The sequence below is a fragment of the Chroicocephalus ridibundus genome, chromosome 4 (assembly GCF_963924245.1).
Source record: "Chroicocephalus ridibundus chromosome 4, bChrRid1.1, whole genome shotgun sequence".
Taxonomy (NCBI): Eukaryota; Metazoa; Chordata; class Aves; order Charadriiformes; family Laridae; genus Chroicocephalus; species Chroicocephalus ridibundus.
The window spans coordinates 45,268,311-45,284,319 of NC_086287.1; the positions used below are offsets into that span (position 1 = coordinate 45,268,311).

General features: G+C 39.4%; 1 protein-coding gene across 1 annotated transcript in view; it reads right to left on the minus strand.

Annotated features, from left to right (window-relative positions):
• Nucleotides 1–1,125: 1,125 nt before the first annotated feature.
• The window catches only part of RTF1 (RTF1 homolog, Paf1/RNA polymerase II complex component), a 31,751-nt gene continuing 16,867 nt past the window's right edge, over nt 1,126–16,009 (minus strand). The window contains exons 5-18 of the mRNA XM_063331737.1: nt 15,127–15,241; nt 13,427–13,538; nt 12,457–12,592; nt 11,676–11,853; nt 10,678–10,760; nt 8,775–8,862; nt 8,578–8,685; nt 7,919–7,996; nt 6,605–6,726; nt 6,164–6,221; nt 5,516–5,593; nt 4,205–4,300; nt 3,814–3,925; nt 1,126–1,937 (exon numbers count right to left, since the gene is read on the minus strand). Coding sequence (XP_063187807.1) covers nt 1,831–1,937; nt 3,814–3,925; nt 4,205–4,300; nt 5,516–5,593; nt 6,164–6,221; nt 6,605–6,726; nt 7,919–7,996; nt 8,578–8,685; nt 8,775–8,862; nt 10,678–10,760; nt 11,676–11,853; nt 12,457–12,592; nt 13,427–13,538; nt 15,127–15,241 — 1,471 coding nt within the window. The 3' untranslated portion in view covers nt 1,126–1,830. The remainder of the gene's footprint in view (nt 1,938–3,813; nt 3,926–4,204; nt 4,301–5,515; nt 5,594–6,163; nt 6,222–6,604; nt 6,727–7,918; nt 7,997–8,577; nt 8,686–8,774; nt 8,863–10,677; nt 10,761–11,675; nt 11,854–12,456; nt 12,593–13,426; nt 13,539–15,126; nt 15,242–16,009) is intronic.

Here is a 16,009-nt window from a genome sequence, read left to right on the forward strand (position 1 = left end):
AGGCCATCAAATAAAGCACTCTATGATAACATATTTACAGAATAACCCACGTGTCCCAGAACTATGGACTATTCAGTAAATAAGTATTGAAGAATTTCTAATTATTTGTTTACATGGTGGGAAAGAGCTACTTCATAGGTTGATTTTCTTTTTATACACAATTCATAATATCAATCTGCACACAATTACGTGATGTTTCTTTAAAGCTACTGTTAAAAAAGGAAGAGAAAGTTAAATAAGAACTAGATTAAAGTTTCATTAAGAATCCAACAAGAAAGTATCAAACACGGGTTTAAACATAACCAGTGCATGATTTCAGAAAAACAGTAATGCTCTGCCATAAGAAGAGCATCAGCATTTTCCCTCTTCAGGGTCCCCCAGAACCATTCCTATCCAGTTCAGTGCTTAAGTTACTATGTACGTACTGGCCTGAGTAGGAATAAACACGTGCTTGCACGCTTACCTGAACGAGGGCCTCTAACCTTTTAGACTTCTAATTATCTTTTAATTTAGTTCTTAGCCCCATATATTCAGTTGCAACTTGTTTGGAAAAGTTCTTTGTTAAATGTCACTTATATTTACACTTTGATTTTTTTTTTTTTACACCTGAGTGATAATTCAGCTGTCATCTTGTATCCAGTCAAACATTCCATAAAGCCATACAATTCTTGTGCTAGTGTTGCACTCCACTTGTACCAGTTTATATATGAAAAGTGTGCATTAGCTACCTCTGATACATTACCCATCGACCTTTCTACTATGTCCTTACTGTGTCCTTCCCCTTCCACACAATGTGATCTTTTCTTTTTTATTTTTTTAATTTTTTTGTTTGTTTATAGAAGCCCCGTTTAAACAGTTCGCAAAGCAAGAAACAAAGTGAGCTGGAGCCCAGTGAAGACACGATGACTTAACAAATATATAATACTGGAGGTTTGGAGAAGAAATTAAAGCCCAACCGATGAATACCCAAGGGCCATCCCAGAAAAAGCTACTCCACTCAGTTACAGCTGGAGACTCCGGATGCGCTATAGATGACAAGTCCAACATCAAGAGCTGTGTACCTCTCTCTCATCAGGTAAGTAAAAAAGGGAACATGAAATTAAACAGCTATATCAAGCCAAGCCGTTTTAGTAAGAAGAATCACATTTAATGAGTTTCTTTCTTGCAATTTCAGATGCTCAAGTACAGCTGGTAGAAATTCAAAACAGCCGTAAAGAACTGTGACAGACAGATACAAATAGTACTGCAGCTTAAAAATGATAAAAAACACCTGAAAAAAAGTCACACAACCCTCCCAAAAAAATTTACACTTTGAACCTAAGCCAGTTTTTGAAGATTCCCTTCTCCAAAGCTAGGATGAAGGAGGAAGAAGAGGAGGAAGAAAGTGCAGATGACCTTCCAGCCACAAAGGTCTTGCGCCAATGTTTATTCACCGTGCCTGTGGTGGTATGTAAGGGGAGATCACCAAGTGCTGATTCTGCGATCACCAAGAGATTCCTAAGGAAATCCAGACCTCAGGCTAATACTGAACACAGAGTGGACCAACGAGCTGCATCAACAAAATGAAAACAAAACTCAAACTAAAAGAAATGGGAAAACCCCAAATAGCACAGATCCACATTTGTGAGGGGGGCAGGAGGAAAGGGCAAGAAGGGAGGTCTATACAGTAAATAGTTGAATGGTTTATGTTACAGATGACTGGCAGTTTTAAAGAGTCTCTTCCCAGCTCCGTTGCTGCTCCAACCCAGGAGGGAGAACTGAAAAGGGAGGAAGAAAAGGTAGGACATCGTCATGGAGCATGCAGGATCAGAAGCAGCAGAGTGGGCATGCTCAAATAAGCCCCCGCCTCTTTTTGTAGTCCTCCAAGTTCAATGATCGCCGAGGGGCACCATCTTTTGCTGGTGGAGCCTTGGAGGTGATGGCCAGTGCCTTAGATTCTGTTGGGGATAAGAAAAGTGTGAGGACCGAAATATATGAAATCTACAGATTTTTTACTTGTTGCTTTTGCTGACAACACCACAAAATCACGCTTGGCTTCTCTAGTATACATCAGGTTAGAACTTCAGTTAATAATACAGGCAGTATCTGGTAGCTTATCTTCATAGATAAAGCATGTGCAATTTTGATTTTCTCTGTTAATCCAGCTTTCTGCCAATAAGTATACTTTAATTTCTATAGCACACTGAAGTCACAATACAAACAGAGCCTTCAGGCTCAGTTCTGGGACCTTCGATATATCATTATCCCATGAGAATAGCATGCAGAAAGAGACATATAATAAGTGCACAGAAGTCAAACTTCCTATCCATGTCTACAATTCATATTTAACCAATCCCCAGGTTCTTCAGTTGAGAAAGAAGCCCAAAGCAAGATGCCAAAATCGTGTTCTGTCTGAGGTAAAAAAGCGAAACAGCCATACTTAAACCTCTACCTATATTGTGTCTCTCTCATCCTTCTCTTTTCAGTTCCCTTCCTGGTTTTCAGTGTCCTTTAGTGCCTAACTCTTATCTGCTTGCTAACTCTCTGAAGTTTGTAACTCTCACTGGCTGCTTCAGGAAGTGTCCTATTCTTGGCATCCTTCCTCATTCTGTAGTGTTATGTCCAGAGTTCCAATCTTGACCTATGTCCTGGTTTGAGGTTTGGAAAGACAGCTTCTCCTACTTTCCCTTCTTGACAAGGTTTTAAGCCTTTGTGTATTCTTACAGTACCTTCCTAAATTGTTGTCCTCCAAAAAACTTCAGCTCTAATGCTTCCAGTAATGCAAGAAAAAAAAATAAGCCTCATGAGTCAAATTGCACTGGTATACTCCCATGCTTTCCCTCCACTGGAAAACAGCTCAATAAGACAAGAGGAAATGGCCTCAAGTTGCACCAGGGCGGTGGGGGGTGGGGGGATGTTTAGATTGGCTATTAGGAAAAATTTCTTCACCAAAAGAGCTGTCAAATATTGCAACAGGCTGCCCAGAGAAGTGGTTGAGTCACCATCGGAGGCATTTAAAAGATGTGTAGACATAGCACTTAGGGACACGGTTTAGTGGTGGAACTTGGTAGTGTTAGGTTAATGGTTGGATTCCAAGATCTTACGGGTCTTTTCCAACCTGATGATTCTATAAGACTAAACTGTCTTTGCCACACATCTCAGGCTCTCCAAGTCAAGATCACAAAGAGGAAGGGTCAGCAAGTTTGTGTCTATAAGTATACCTTCACTCCCTGCCTAGTGTTTTGATTCCCCTATTAATTTTGCTTCAATACCATCTGCCATACCAAAGTTAGGGAACAGCAACTTGGTAAAGCAGAAGGTTCAAAATATAAAAAAAAAAAAAACCAACACACTTCATCCACATCGCACATACACAGATTATGGAACAGGACAACACAGACACCCAAAGCTTATCTGTCCTCAAAAGTGATTAGACAAATTAATGAAGTAAGTATAAAGGTAGATTATCAAGGCTTATTAAATACAAGACTCGTCTGTTCCCCAAAGATTATACAAGTCAGATATTGTATACTGGAAGAGTACATCAGAAAACACTCATTACCTCCTTTTCTCCCCAGGCATTTGGAGCAAGGATACGGGGATATACAGACTTTCAGTCTAACACAATACAGTTGTTCCTGTTTTCTCAATGGATGTCACTAGCACACATCTCCTCCTCCTCAGTTCAAGATACTTGCCAAAATTACAAACACGAAGTCCTTGCTCCCATTTTCAAAAGCCCACCAATAATTTTGAAAAAACTACTCTGGAAGAAGTGACCTCTACCATAACAAGTAGGACAATCACATCCCCGAACTCAGCTGGAACACCTACCTGAACTGGGAACCTGAAGATCAATCTTTACATCAAAGTCATGCACTTTGAAAAGATCTTCTGAGAGATCACTGGCTGATTTAGAGTTCACATCTTTATCCTTCCCTTGACCCTGAAATAAAAACTACAGGTAAATCTCCAACCCTTATCTGTCCAGATAAACAGAGATACAAATGCCTTCTTTCCCACTTATGTCACAAACATACTTAGTTTAGCTTTCGTACTGCTAGAGAAACCTTATTTTCTTTCCCCAGGAAAGAAAAAGCTATTTCTTTTCTATGAAAATGTTCACAAGATACCTATTTCTAGAACTGAAGCATGCATATCTATTAGTCACAAGCTTCTAGAGCGAAACGGAAGGAACATAATGGAGACAGAAATGGAAACTTGCCTTACTCATATCCTTTGGAGCATCTGGTAATACACCAGATCCGTATTTTGCATTTAGCTGGGCAAGGATGGCAGCTTGGACAGCAGGATCTCTAGACTGCAGAGGGGAAAAAGAAAGAAAAAAAAAAGAAAAAATCACTATATTAAATTGGCAAAAACTAGAACACCATTTTGTTAAAACAGTGCTCATATCCATAAATCTAAAACCATAAGAGGCTGTAGATCAGTAAGCCCAGCCTTCAGGGTTTCAGAAACAATTTAAATCATCCTGATACCTGTGCAATGCATGCGACAGTAACAAACTAAAAGTTATCTTTCAGAAAGCCTTTCTTTGAGAAAATGAGAAATACATTTCCTGTTGATATGGTCTGCTCCCATGACCAGTCTTAACACTACTGTCGGATGTATTTGCTTTTAGCTTACAGTTCTGGCTGAAACACTCTAATAGAGAGAAGAAAACTTTAGAAGACTATTTTCTTTACATAATAGTTGTCTACCATAATAAAACTACTCAGTTATGATTCTTTTCTAATCAAGAATTATTTCTGAAGTCATTATTTCATTCAAGCCCTGCAATAAAATTCCTTTTCTATTCCCTTGCCTGTTTGTAGAAACCAATGAGAACCAACCTGACCAGGCAAGAAGGTTTTGTTTTGGTTTTTTGTGGATTTGTTTGTTGGTTTTCTTTTGTTTTTGTTGTGGTTTTGTTTTGTTTTTTTAAGTACTGATACCAGAATCATATACTATTCCAGAACAGGCTTCGACAAAGCCAGATTGCTCAGAAGTAGGAGCTGATCACCTTGCTATCCATCATTTATATAGCTAGGGACTGCAGTAGCAGTTTTTGCCACAGTATCACAGGAGAAGTTTGTGTTAAACTACTTTATCCATCACAGGCCCAAAATGTCTGGTCTCCTCTCTCCTTTCACAGATCTTTCAGGAAAGTTTCAGCTAATCAGAAGTGAACTCACACCTAAAGCAAACTTTCTTCCCAGAGCTATCTAAATCTGAGTAATTCTATACAGAACTCACTACAGAAGTCTAAACCACAGTTGCTTCTCCATGTACATACCCACATCACTTATGTCCTTCACACTTTGCATTAAAAAAAATAAAAATTGCTTTTTCCTTCTTTTGGGATAGCGAGACCAGGATCTCACTCAACTGTATCTCACCCTGGCACCTGGAGCGTTAATAGCATATGGCACAGTTGGGCATGAATACAAAGAATATTTTCCTTCCTACTCTCTGCATTACATTGGTTTCTGTTTCTCTGTAAATTGCCTTGATTGAACTTAAGTATTACACTTACATTAGACACTATTGTGGGTTTGCACTGCCGCCTAGTAAAGGGGTCCATTTGTTGGTTTTTCATGCTGTGACTTTCAGCCTGAAGAAGGAAAAGCACATAGTTTTGCAGAGTTAGCTACTTGCACCCTAGTAAATCCTCCCACAGCACCCCATCCATGCAAGCACTCATCAGCAATATATAATATCAAGATCAAAGGAAAACCAGGAACAGCATTACAGATTAGAAAGATTTTGACACACTCATAGTCCTATGTTTCACAGGGCAAAACAATTCTTATTGAATATAACACAGAAAATAGGTGCAGATCTCACAGGATAGTTAAGCCTTAACCATTTGTTAACAAGCTTAACTTTTCCTTAACAGAAGTGTCAATGCAGGTAATCAAATATTTCCTTCACCATTTTAATCTGAAGTCTCCTTTCTGACTTCTTTCCCATACAAAAACGCACCGTCACTATTACAGTCAGTAATCTGCTGATAATTGCGTTGATCAAAAGGATAAAGCAATCTGCTTAAAAATTGTGTCATTTCCCTATATGAAAGATTTTATAGATCATTAAAAAAATTGAATAACTTCACCATGCAATTATCCCCCTTTGCATCATTTCATCTCTACTGGTACAGAAGTATTAATTCAGCACTATTTACCACAAGAGCCTTCTCAGACTCAACGATATTCCACTCTCTATTTCTCTGGTTGATGTAACTGCAGAAAGGAAAAAAAAAAAGGAGGGTGGGGGAAAGAAAAAGAAAGTGACTGTCATTTATCAATCCTTACACAACAAAACACCTGACAGTATTTTTGCAGCTTCATCCCGATTACAAATTACTCTTATTGCAACACAACTGCTACCTGGGATATACGGAAGAGAGTTTACATTTTTGACAGTTTTCACTGAATGACAAATACAAAGAAGTGAAGATAGACAAATACTAATAGAGCCATCATGATATGCATTTCATGAATATGTTGTACAGGAAAGAAGATACAAAATCTTGGAGTTAATTCACTAATGCATTAATTTCTCTTCTCTGTATATTTTGATTGATACTATTTAAGAAAGAAAATTCCCAGTATCTGCTTCTCACCTGATTGCAGAAATATTTTTTGTTCGTTGACGATCCAGGGCCTCTGCTCTCTCTTCGAGTTCATTAAGCTGATCTTGAATCTGTTTGGCCTTATCTTGGTCCCCCAAGTCCTCAGCCATAGCCTTCAACCAAACAGTAACTCATTAGGCACTACTCTATACAACAGAGCTAGTCAGAGAAGTGAGGGACAGATCCATGAATCAGCTGACTAACCCTGTTCCAGTTGCAAATATTCTACCCGACATGGTAAGAATACAACAAAGAGCTAAACTCTCCTTACAGCTCAAAGCAAAACAGGATTTCTTACTTTGAAGAACTCTGAAAACCTTTAAAACTCCTTACACTAAGGAAGACATAGGAACACTAGTCCCATAATAAGGGGGGCAAATTAGTTAGACGATTTAGCTATTTACCACCTCAGGAAAAGAACGATTACTTCTGCAACTCTCCGTTGCCACTTGTTTCAGGGAGTTGAAGAGTCCCCTACACCACCACCAGACCAACAACACTAGCTTATCGTGCCACCTGGTGACAACAGAAAGCAATTGCACTCTTCTGCAGTGAAAAACCAACAATTCGCGTATTCGTGCATAGTAAAATGATGACCAAACAATACAGTTAAGCCAAAGAATGCAGAACTAAAATTAATACAAACTCTTTGCTTTTACTGTATATGAAGCACGAATGTCTTGAAAAAGGACTGCACAAATAAAACCAAACAAAACGTGTTATGCCTATCTTTATTTTCAGAGATACTTAAGACTGCTTGTTTACTTGACTTGTCAGCTTTGGCTTCTCAGCACTGTTATTCGTTCCAAGAGGTCTACATGTAAAACAGTTCAGTGGCAAGTAAATCTTTCAGCAAAGTATTCTTTTCAATATAAATTACTGGCCATAAAGTGACAATTCAGTCGCTCTTGAGTGAGAGACAATTTAACACAACTTTTATTTTTCCTATTTTAAAAAGTATAGGAAATCAACTTTCAATGTTATTATGGGATACCCTGAAAAAAAAAAATAAAAAGAGATAAAAGAAAGAAAAATAGTTTCTAAAGCAGAACAGCTTAAGACCTTCTTCTTTAAAGGACACAAACAGAGACAGCTATAATTATTGGCACTTGCTTTCAGAAAAAGAATGCAATAACTTTAACTGGGTTCTGAGTGTTCTGAACCCAGCAATGAACCTTGAGATCCACCTTTTAGCTGCATAGTTAAAGTCAAGCTTACTGCTGACTACTGCCAAAATCCAGATGAGCACCAGTTCTTCAAAATCAAAGACTGCATTAAGCTTGCAGGCATCATCTCATCTCTCACCTTCTCCTTTAACAGCTGAGTCTTCTTCATAGCATAATTTGGAGGTGCTTTTCTGAACCTTTCCTTCTCTTTCACAATCTGTAAGATGCAGAGGAAACAGCAAGAGTAGTATGCAAATATGTTTATTTCAATACCTGGATGCTAGAAGCAACAGATCAATATCACCTAAGAAATGTACTTACTGCCACAGAATTTTATTCATGCTCCTTCTTTGCTGCATTTTTTTAATTTGTGACTCGTTAATGAGTTACAGCTCCATTTCCCCCACTTACAACCTACAAAAATCTGATGCTAATCATATTTGGTCAGCATTAAGCAAGTATTAAACTGCAGAAACTGTGATAAATGCATCTATCATGATGCTATTAGCTTTTCAGAACTTGACAACTAAGTTGCCATACTCAGGTTAGGAGTCCAGAGCTCTGCAACACAAGTTGAAGAGGAGGTAACAGGGCACAAAGGATGAAATAAAATAGAAGTGAGCACCAAACAACAGCGGGATCGCAAAGCTACTCTATCCAGTTATGCAGCTTCATTTTGAGTCTCATTTTCTTCTTAGGAAGCAAATACCTTGATCATTTTGCTTTGTAACAGCTAATACTCTACTCCATCAGTTCCCGTCACCTCTAAGCACTGCCTCACTACAATGCACTGTTTACCTCCTCAATGTCCTGGTCATTAAACTTGTAGTTCAGGGCTTCTTTGATGGACACTTCCTTCTTGTTTATCTCATCTAGTGTGGGTAGCTGCATCCCAGCAGAGAACATCTAAACACAAGAGGCAATAAGGTTACTTTCCCCTTAAAGTATCCTTGGCAGAAGGCTGCTAAGAAGAAAATGAAGTCTGGCAAACTTACCGCTTCCTTCCACTTCATAAACTCACTTTCAGTAAATTCCTGATTCGAGACAAACTCCAAACGAAACACACGCGAATCACTGCCATGTCTGCAACAAGAAAGTGTAACAACATCCCTCTCTGATCATACAAAGCTGTCAGCTTGGATCTATAAGTGTAAACTGATTCAAGAAGCCCAAAACCAGACACTTAAGTCTACTCTTGTGGCTTGGATGCGATCTACTTCTACCTTCAGTCAGGTCAGCCACAGTTCAGAAGCCTACATCAGCTATTAGTAGTAATGCAAAGCAATACTAGACATGAGTCTGCAGGAAACAGTCACTCAGTTGTGGCAGTAAAACCCTCAGGAGGAAACAGAAGCAGATCTCTCACACCTAAACCTTACATACCCTATTTGGTGACTGGCAGCATGATCTTTGGAAACACTAAGCTCCTTCCTATTTGGACCAGTAGAAGTAACGTTTAAGCAGTACTGAATTATACAATGCTGGAGCTATCCCCTATCTAATTTTTCATTTCTTGGCCACTCAAAACCCAGAAATCCCTAAACATTTTCTGTGGAGCCCTACCTTTGTCACTACCAGCTGAACTACTACAGGGCTGCTAACCAATGCTAAAATTTGTTGTCATGGTTCAAATTTCACTCAGAGCATAGAGCTCTCTCCTGAGTCAGCCTAAGAAGGTAACTGAATATCACTATGGATTTAGGTAAGACTTTTACTTTACTCCACACTTGCACCCACAGGCATTCTCCACATGCCTTCCTGTTGCTCCCAAATGGTTACAGTCATCTTGTCCTATCTCGCCAGGATGTTTTGTATTGTAACTGTTAACCTTCACCTCATGATCCTGATAAAAGGCCCTAAGAACAACTGTGAAATCCAATGGTACATCCAGCTTCTTGCCTCCAAAGTACTATTTTATGTTCTAACCTGTGTGCCAGACCCAATCATGTATGCCTTTAAATGATACATATTTCTAACACCTGATTATAACAACGGTGGAGAAAAAGATATGAGAGTACTACAAAACTCAAAAGGCATATACAAACAATCATGGGTTACGAAGGCAAATGAATTGCTCAGATCTCAACGCAATTACCAGTCCCTGCGTGATATTTTTTTTTTTTTTTTTTTATAATTTCCATTATGCCCGGGGGGGGGGGGGGATCAAAAAACAAACCCAACTGCAACATTCTAGCAATAAGCAGCACGGCAAGGCCCAGTCTGCTTTGCTATAAAAAGGACACTGATTCATGAACTGATGAGGATTATTTCGGCATCTATTTTTAATCCTGCCCCTAAAGAAGCATGGCCAGCAGGTCGACGGAGGCAATTCTGCCCCTTTACTCCCCTCTGGTGAGACCCCACCTGGAGTACTGTGTCCAGCTCTGGGGCCCCCAACATAAGAAGGGCATAGACCTGTTGCAGAGGGTCCAGAGGAGGGCCACAAAGATGATCAGAGGGCTGGAGCGCCTCTCCTATGAAGACAGGCTGAGAGAGCTGGGGTTGTTCAGCCTGGAGAAGAGAAGGCTCCGGGGAGACCTTATAGCAGCCTTCCAGTACCTGAAGGGGGCCTACAGGAAAGATGGGGAGGGACTCTATCAGGGAGTGGAGTGATAGGACGAGGGGTAACGGTTGTAAACTGAAAGAGGGGAGATCTAGATTAGATATTAGGAAGAAATTCTTTACTGTGAGGGTGGTGAGACACCGGAACAGGCTGCCCAGAGAAGTTGTAGGTGCCCCTTCCATGGAAATGTTCAAGACCAGTCCGGATGGGGCTTTGAGCAACCTGGTCTAGTGGGAGGTGTCCCTACCCATGGCGGGGTGGGGGGCAGGGGGTGGAACTAGTTGATCTTTAAGGTCCCTTCCAACTCTAACCATTCTACAAATCTATGATCTTACCGTAACTGTAGTCCTTTGTTGGTCCGGGTACCACCAAGCTGGTAAACCTTTGCAGTCTCTACCACACCAGTTATTTCAGCAACCTATATTCACAGCGTAAAAATACACAAGAGGAAGTATGCAAGAAGGTTTGTTTTTTTGTGTTCCTGAAATATACCTGGCATATTCAAGCCTTTCAACTAGAGATCAAAAACCTTAATCTAACTAACAATTCTAACCAGATCAAGGAAAGCAAGACTCTTCAGTGTACATTATCAGGTACTGAATTAGCTGCTTCATGCATCATCTTTGAGTTGACAAATTATACCTTCTGAATGCTTGATACAATTTTTCTGTCTTCTCAGTTCTGCCTTCCTCACCAAATACTTCCCTACTTTTCCTATTTCCTTTTCAGCTAACACTGGTTTTGGTTAATATACGTCCCAAAAGAAATTCACTGGTGCAGCTCACATACAAAACACAGCCCGCCTGGTAACCTTTTTAAATGCAGTTTTAGATAATATTATATCCTATGATTGTGCAGTTAGAGCAATGAAACAGAAAAACTAAACTGTGCTCTCAGTCACCTCTCTTCTGAGGCACACTGATGTACTAGAAACACTTTGTAAAAAAAGAACCGAGACCACACAATAACTTGGGAACATTCCCAGAAATAAGGGGTGAATGTTACTCGTCCTTACTTGGTCAGCGCAGAGTCCTGAACTCTAGTTTGCAATACAAATGATGAGACAAGACAGCATGAACTAAAGCTGGAAGAACAGGCTTTATTACTGCTCCCTCTCTCTCACTAAATAGACCTCTTCATCTAGCCAGTCCTATAGACTGATTTATTTTTAAAGCAGTCTCCTCCACTTCTTTGGTGGCAATTACAGTTTTTGGTTATAAGCAGTCTTTTTATATTAATCACTCAAACAATCCTAGGTACCTGAGAATTGCTAAGCTGCAAATGTTATCTACAGCATTATAAAAAGAACTAAATCCCTTGGAACTAAACTCACCCGATAAACAGGTTTGCTGTTGTGATTTCCAATGCCTATACGGACAAAGCAGCCAGTGACTGTCTTGGCAAAGAAGGGCATATGACACCAGCGTTCCAGCTTGTGTCGTGATAACCGTACTCGGTTCAGTTCTTCAGGCAATGACACTGGCTGGGACTTAGGAGGAATTTCTTCTTTCCTGATTTGGGAAAGGTAAGAAGAAATAAAGATAAAAAGTAGAGACATAGTCACCAAAAAAGGGGTCCTGAGGACAGTGCAGTATCAGTGCTAACTAGTCAAATTACTAGTAAAAGGAATGATTCATCATGCACTATTTGATTTTAGATATGTGTATTTAGCATTCATGAGAAAGGCTTAATGCAAAATTACTTGTTACCCACTGCCCTGTTACCACAAAGTGAAAGACTCACACACCAAGGCAGCATACAGGCCAATGCTTTAAGATAAGCTAGCACTTATCTCTGCCCTGCTAATATGCCACAGTTCTGCAGCAGCTGAACTGTAAGACTAAACAAATCTGTAAACAACAGTGTAAACGGGGCTAAAGGTAACAGCAGAGAACTGAAGTTGCAAACTTGTCCAAAGTAAATCATCTCACGCATATGATATAGAAGCCAAGAACTCAAATCTCAGCAACACAAGTGTGCCTAGAGACAAAACTATTTTAGAGACACTGAACTGACCCCCAACAATCCTCTAAACCAGCACGTGTCTACATAAAGTGGATCTCTGGTTTTGAACACGCACTTACAAGTAATCATAATCCAGTGTTACTACTTACTCTTCCTCTTCATCAGAGGATGAGGATCTGGATGAACGATCACTTTTCTCACTAGACTTATCATCCTCTTCCTCCTCTTCATCATCAGAATATACTTCACTAGTTTTTAATGGCTGTTTTTTTGCAAGCAATTCAGCTGGGGGGGAGGAGAGAGAACAAGGAAAAGCAAGCTGTAAATTTTTTATGAAAGCTTCCTTTTAGAGTTGAAACCATACTTTAAAAAAAAAAAAAAAGAGAGGCAGACAGCTGTTAATTTTACACTAGATACAAGTGCCACATGTTCAAATCCACTAGTAAACTAAGCACTCCATTGTATATATTAAAAGAAAGACACAGAAGTATTGAAAAGCATCTTAAAATCTCGGTTTTACTACAGTCACCCAACTTGACTGCATGTAGCAATACAAGATGGGCATAACAACTGGATATAAAAGATAGAACTATTATGGTGAGACAACTCATTGTTATTTTGCAAGGAAAAAAAATAAATCTCATGTTTGGAGAGGACGAGCACAATAAAACCCAGTAGAGTAACAGAAGGGGTTACATCAAAGTCTGTGGCAAGACAGACAAGATGATGTGCCAGTGAAGAAAGGAGCGAATGTAGACAGGGTAGCACAAGTGAAATAAATACAGTTTGGACTGTTAAGAGATTAAATAACAGAATCTAAGTGACCAATTTAATTACACAAACTTAACACTACTAAGTGCCATTCAAAGGACTGTGATGAAAGTTTGCTTTGTTTCCAGATCATCCCAGAGAGGGGCTGGGGAGGCAAATAAAGCATCAGTGGTGCCAAATAATACCTCTCGGTGGTCATGTTGGGCAAAACACCAAGGAAAACACAGAGATGGAACTCATTCACTCAACGTATAGGACTGTTGCATTAATTACAAACAGGAAGTAGCACTTTCAAAAGGCTGTAATAACGCTCAAAAAAATTGTAGTAATTGCAGAATGCTTTCATACCTGTTCTGTTCTTCCTTTTTTCTCTTTCTGCTTTTAGCTCCTCCATTGCCTGAGATTTCTTGTCTAGCTTCTCATCCCGCTTTGATCGCCGCTCTTTATTATGTGACATGACCTAAAAACATGTACAGAAAGTCCCTCAAATCCAAGTGCAATTCATAAACTGAAATGCATTAAAACAAAGATTGTTTGCACACTTTGAAAACTTTTCAAACAGAAACTACTACCTCCATTTCGAAATCAGTTTTTTCAAGTTCATTTTTACATAGGCTAGGGAGAAGGAAATCAATCTGAAGCATATTTCTTTTTTCTACTTCACATGAAAAATAATACTTACACTTCAACATTTCTGCCACCAAGTTTTAGTCTCAAAACTCCTCCTTCAAAGTTAAAAAAGGACTAGAGAAATAAAATGGAAGTAATTCTGCAACTAACAAGTAAAGAGGAAAAATTGGATGAATATTCTCATTTACTTCTCCTTCTGCAAGGCCAAATTCTCATGCAGTGGCAAAAAGGAGAGTAATGATAAAAAATACTTAAAGCAGAAATAAAGTTGTGTGTAAAGCCTGCAATACGGATCCAAATCTTAAATGTTGTAAGCCTTGTAATATTTTCCATTTCTAATAGGTATATCAGGAATACCAGGCAGTACAGAAAGCAGCTTCTATAATAAGCATAAGAGGCAGTCATTCGAAGCAAGTCAAAGTAATATCTTGAAGGCACTGTAAAAGAACACTGCATAAGATCCTTTTATATATACATATACGTCTACACGTTATAAGTACATACAGACAGAGTTGAGACGGGTAGGGAGATGAGATTCACTCCACTTAACATGTGCCTAAGGGAAAACTCATCTCACCTAATTTGATTTAAGTGTTAAACATTTATTTCACAAGAAAATAACATGGGGTGAATTGCCAGCTCCTCCATTGCACAAGGACAGAAGCAACAAGAAGTGCAAACAATCAACTAGTTCTTAGATGGCTAAAGTCAGGCAACATGAATCCCACCCCGTTCTGGGAGCCTATCTATCCAGACTCTACAAAGAGTTAAGGGCAGGATCTTCACCATTTGAAACTACAACCAACTTCAGCCATTTGAAACTACAGTTCAGTTACAGAGGCCTCACCCCAAAACCTGGTATTATCCTCTTCCTACTGAAGGTGACAAAAAATATAGAACTACTTCTGCTCCTCCTAGCATTCAAGCTTTTTCTTGACACCCCCCTACCAGTAGAAACTAAGTATTCTTTTCATTGTATGTGCATGAGAAATAATTAAGACAACAGCTGAGCAATTTCTGGCCTGCTCTCTCAAACTTTCACTTGCAAGGAAGACTGCCTACGTAATGTTTCAGACTGAATGACAGAAGTTTGGCTAAAGGAACTGCAAAAGGTTGCTTTCCTGTTCTCACATGGGAGGACTATCACAGCAACTCTAGACATAGCTGCAACTTCACATTTTTCATTAAAAGTAGTTACCAATGCACACCTCAGCAGGCCAAAGATGCTAAAAGATGCTAACTTCTTTAAAATGAACTGGAAAGGCTAAAGATAGACTGAGCACATAAATGAACTGAATTCTGACCTGCTTACCACGCTGTTTAACATTAAGGGAAAACGTTAGGGGCACAGAGGCAGCATCCTATCTCCTATTGCCAAAGGAAAAGGGTTTGTTACTAAGGACAGTTTAATTTCCTACCTGTGATTCCTGGATCTGTGTGAGTTTTTTCTTCTCCTGCTCTTCCTCTTGCTTTTTCTTTTTCTCTTTCTTTTCTTTCTTTTTTGCCGTTTTTAGTTTCTTCTTGATTTCAAATCTAGTAGCAGATATTGAAAAAAAAAAAAGTATGAAAGAATGCTCTCTCCCTGGTGAGCAAAGTACCACTTAGATGCTATCTCAGCTTAAGTTGTTGGTAGGCTGTAAGGAAGACTTCCACTATTTGCCCCAGAAGGATAACCCTCTAGTGCTATCCTGCTCCCTATTCCCATTCCCTCCCTTCCCCAAGAAAAATAAAGTGAAGAAAAGCTGAGCATAGAAAAGTGCAGGCTTACAGACAACTAACCTAAAGGGCTGAGGAAATGGCATAGTAATGGCTACTCCCCAGAAATCTGTCCTTACTCCATCTTCCTTTTTGCCAATGTAGTGACCATGGTATGATGCCTCCAACTCTAAAAACAATTGGCTATTTCACATCATTTGAATCTCAACAGCTAAAAACTTGGTTGTTTAAAGCCACTATCATGCTAACTTTTTCATGCTTAAAACTTGACCTTCCGGCGCCGGCCTATATAAAAACAACTGCAAAGAAGTCACAGTGAGCGCTCCTCCAGCGGCTACATTCCAATCAGACTCAGTCAATTTCTGCAGTCCAATTTAGGCACTTCCATTTCTACTTTCACAAAACATGTCACCCTGAAATCTTAATTTCAGACAGTGTATTCAGAAAAGTAGTAATTCGCTGGAACTGTCCTGTGACTGAACTTCCACTGCACCATGGACTGGTCATTGCATACTGACAAACAGAAGAAAAATAAATACTTAACTTCCAATAACTTAAATTCAAAAAGTGTTATCCACATGCATA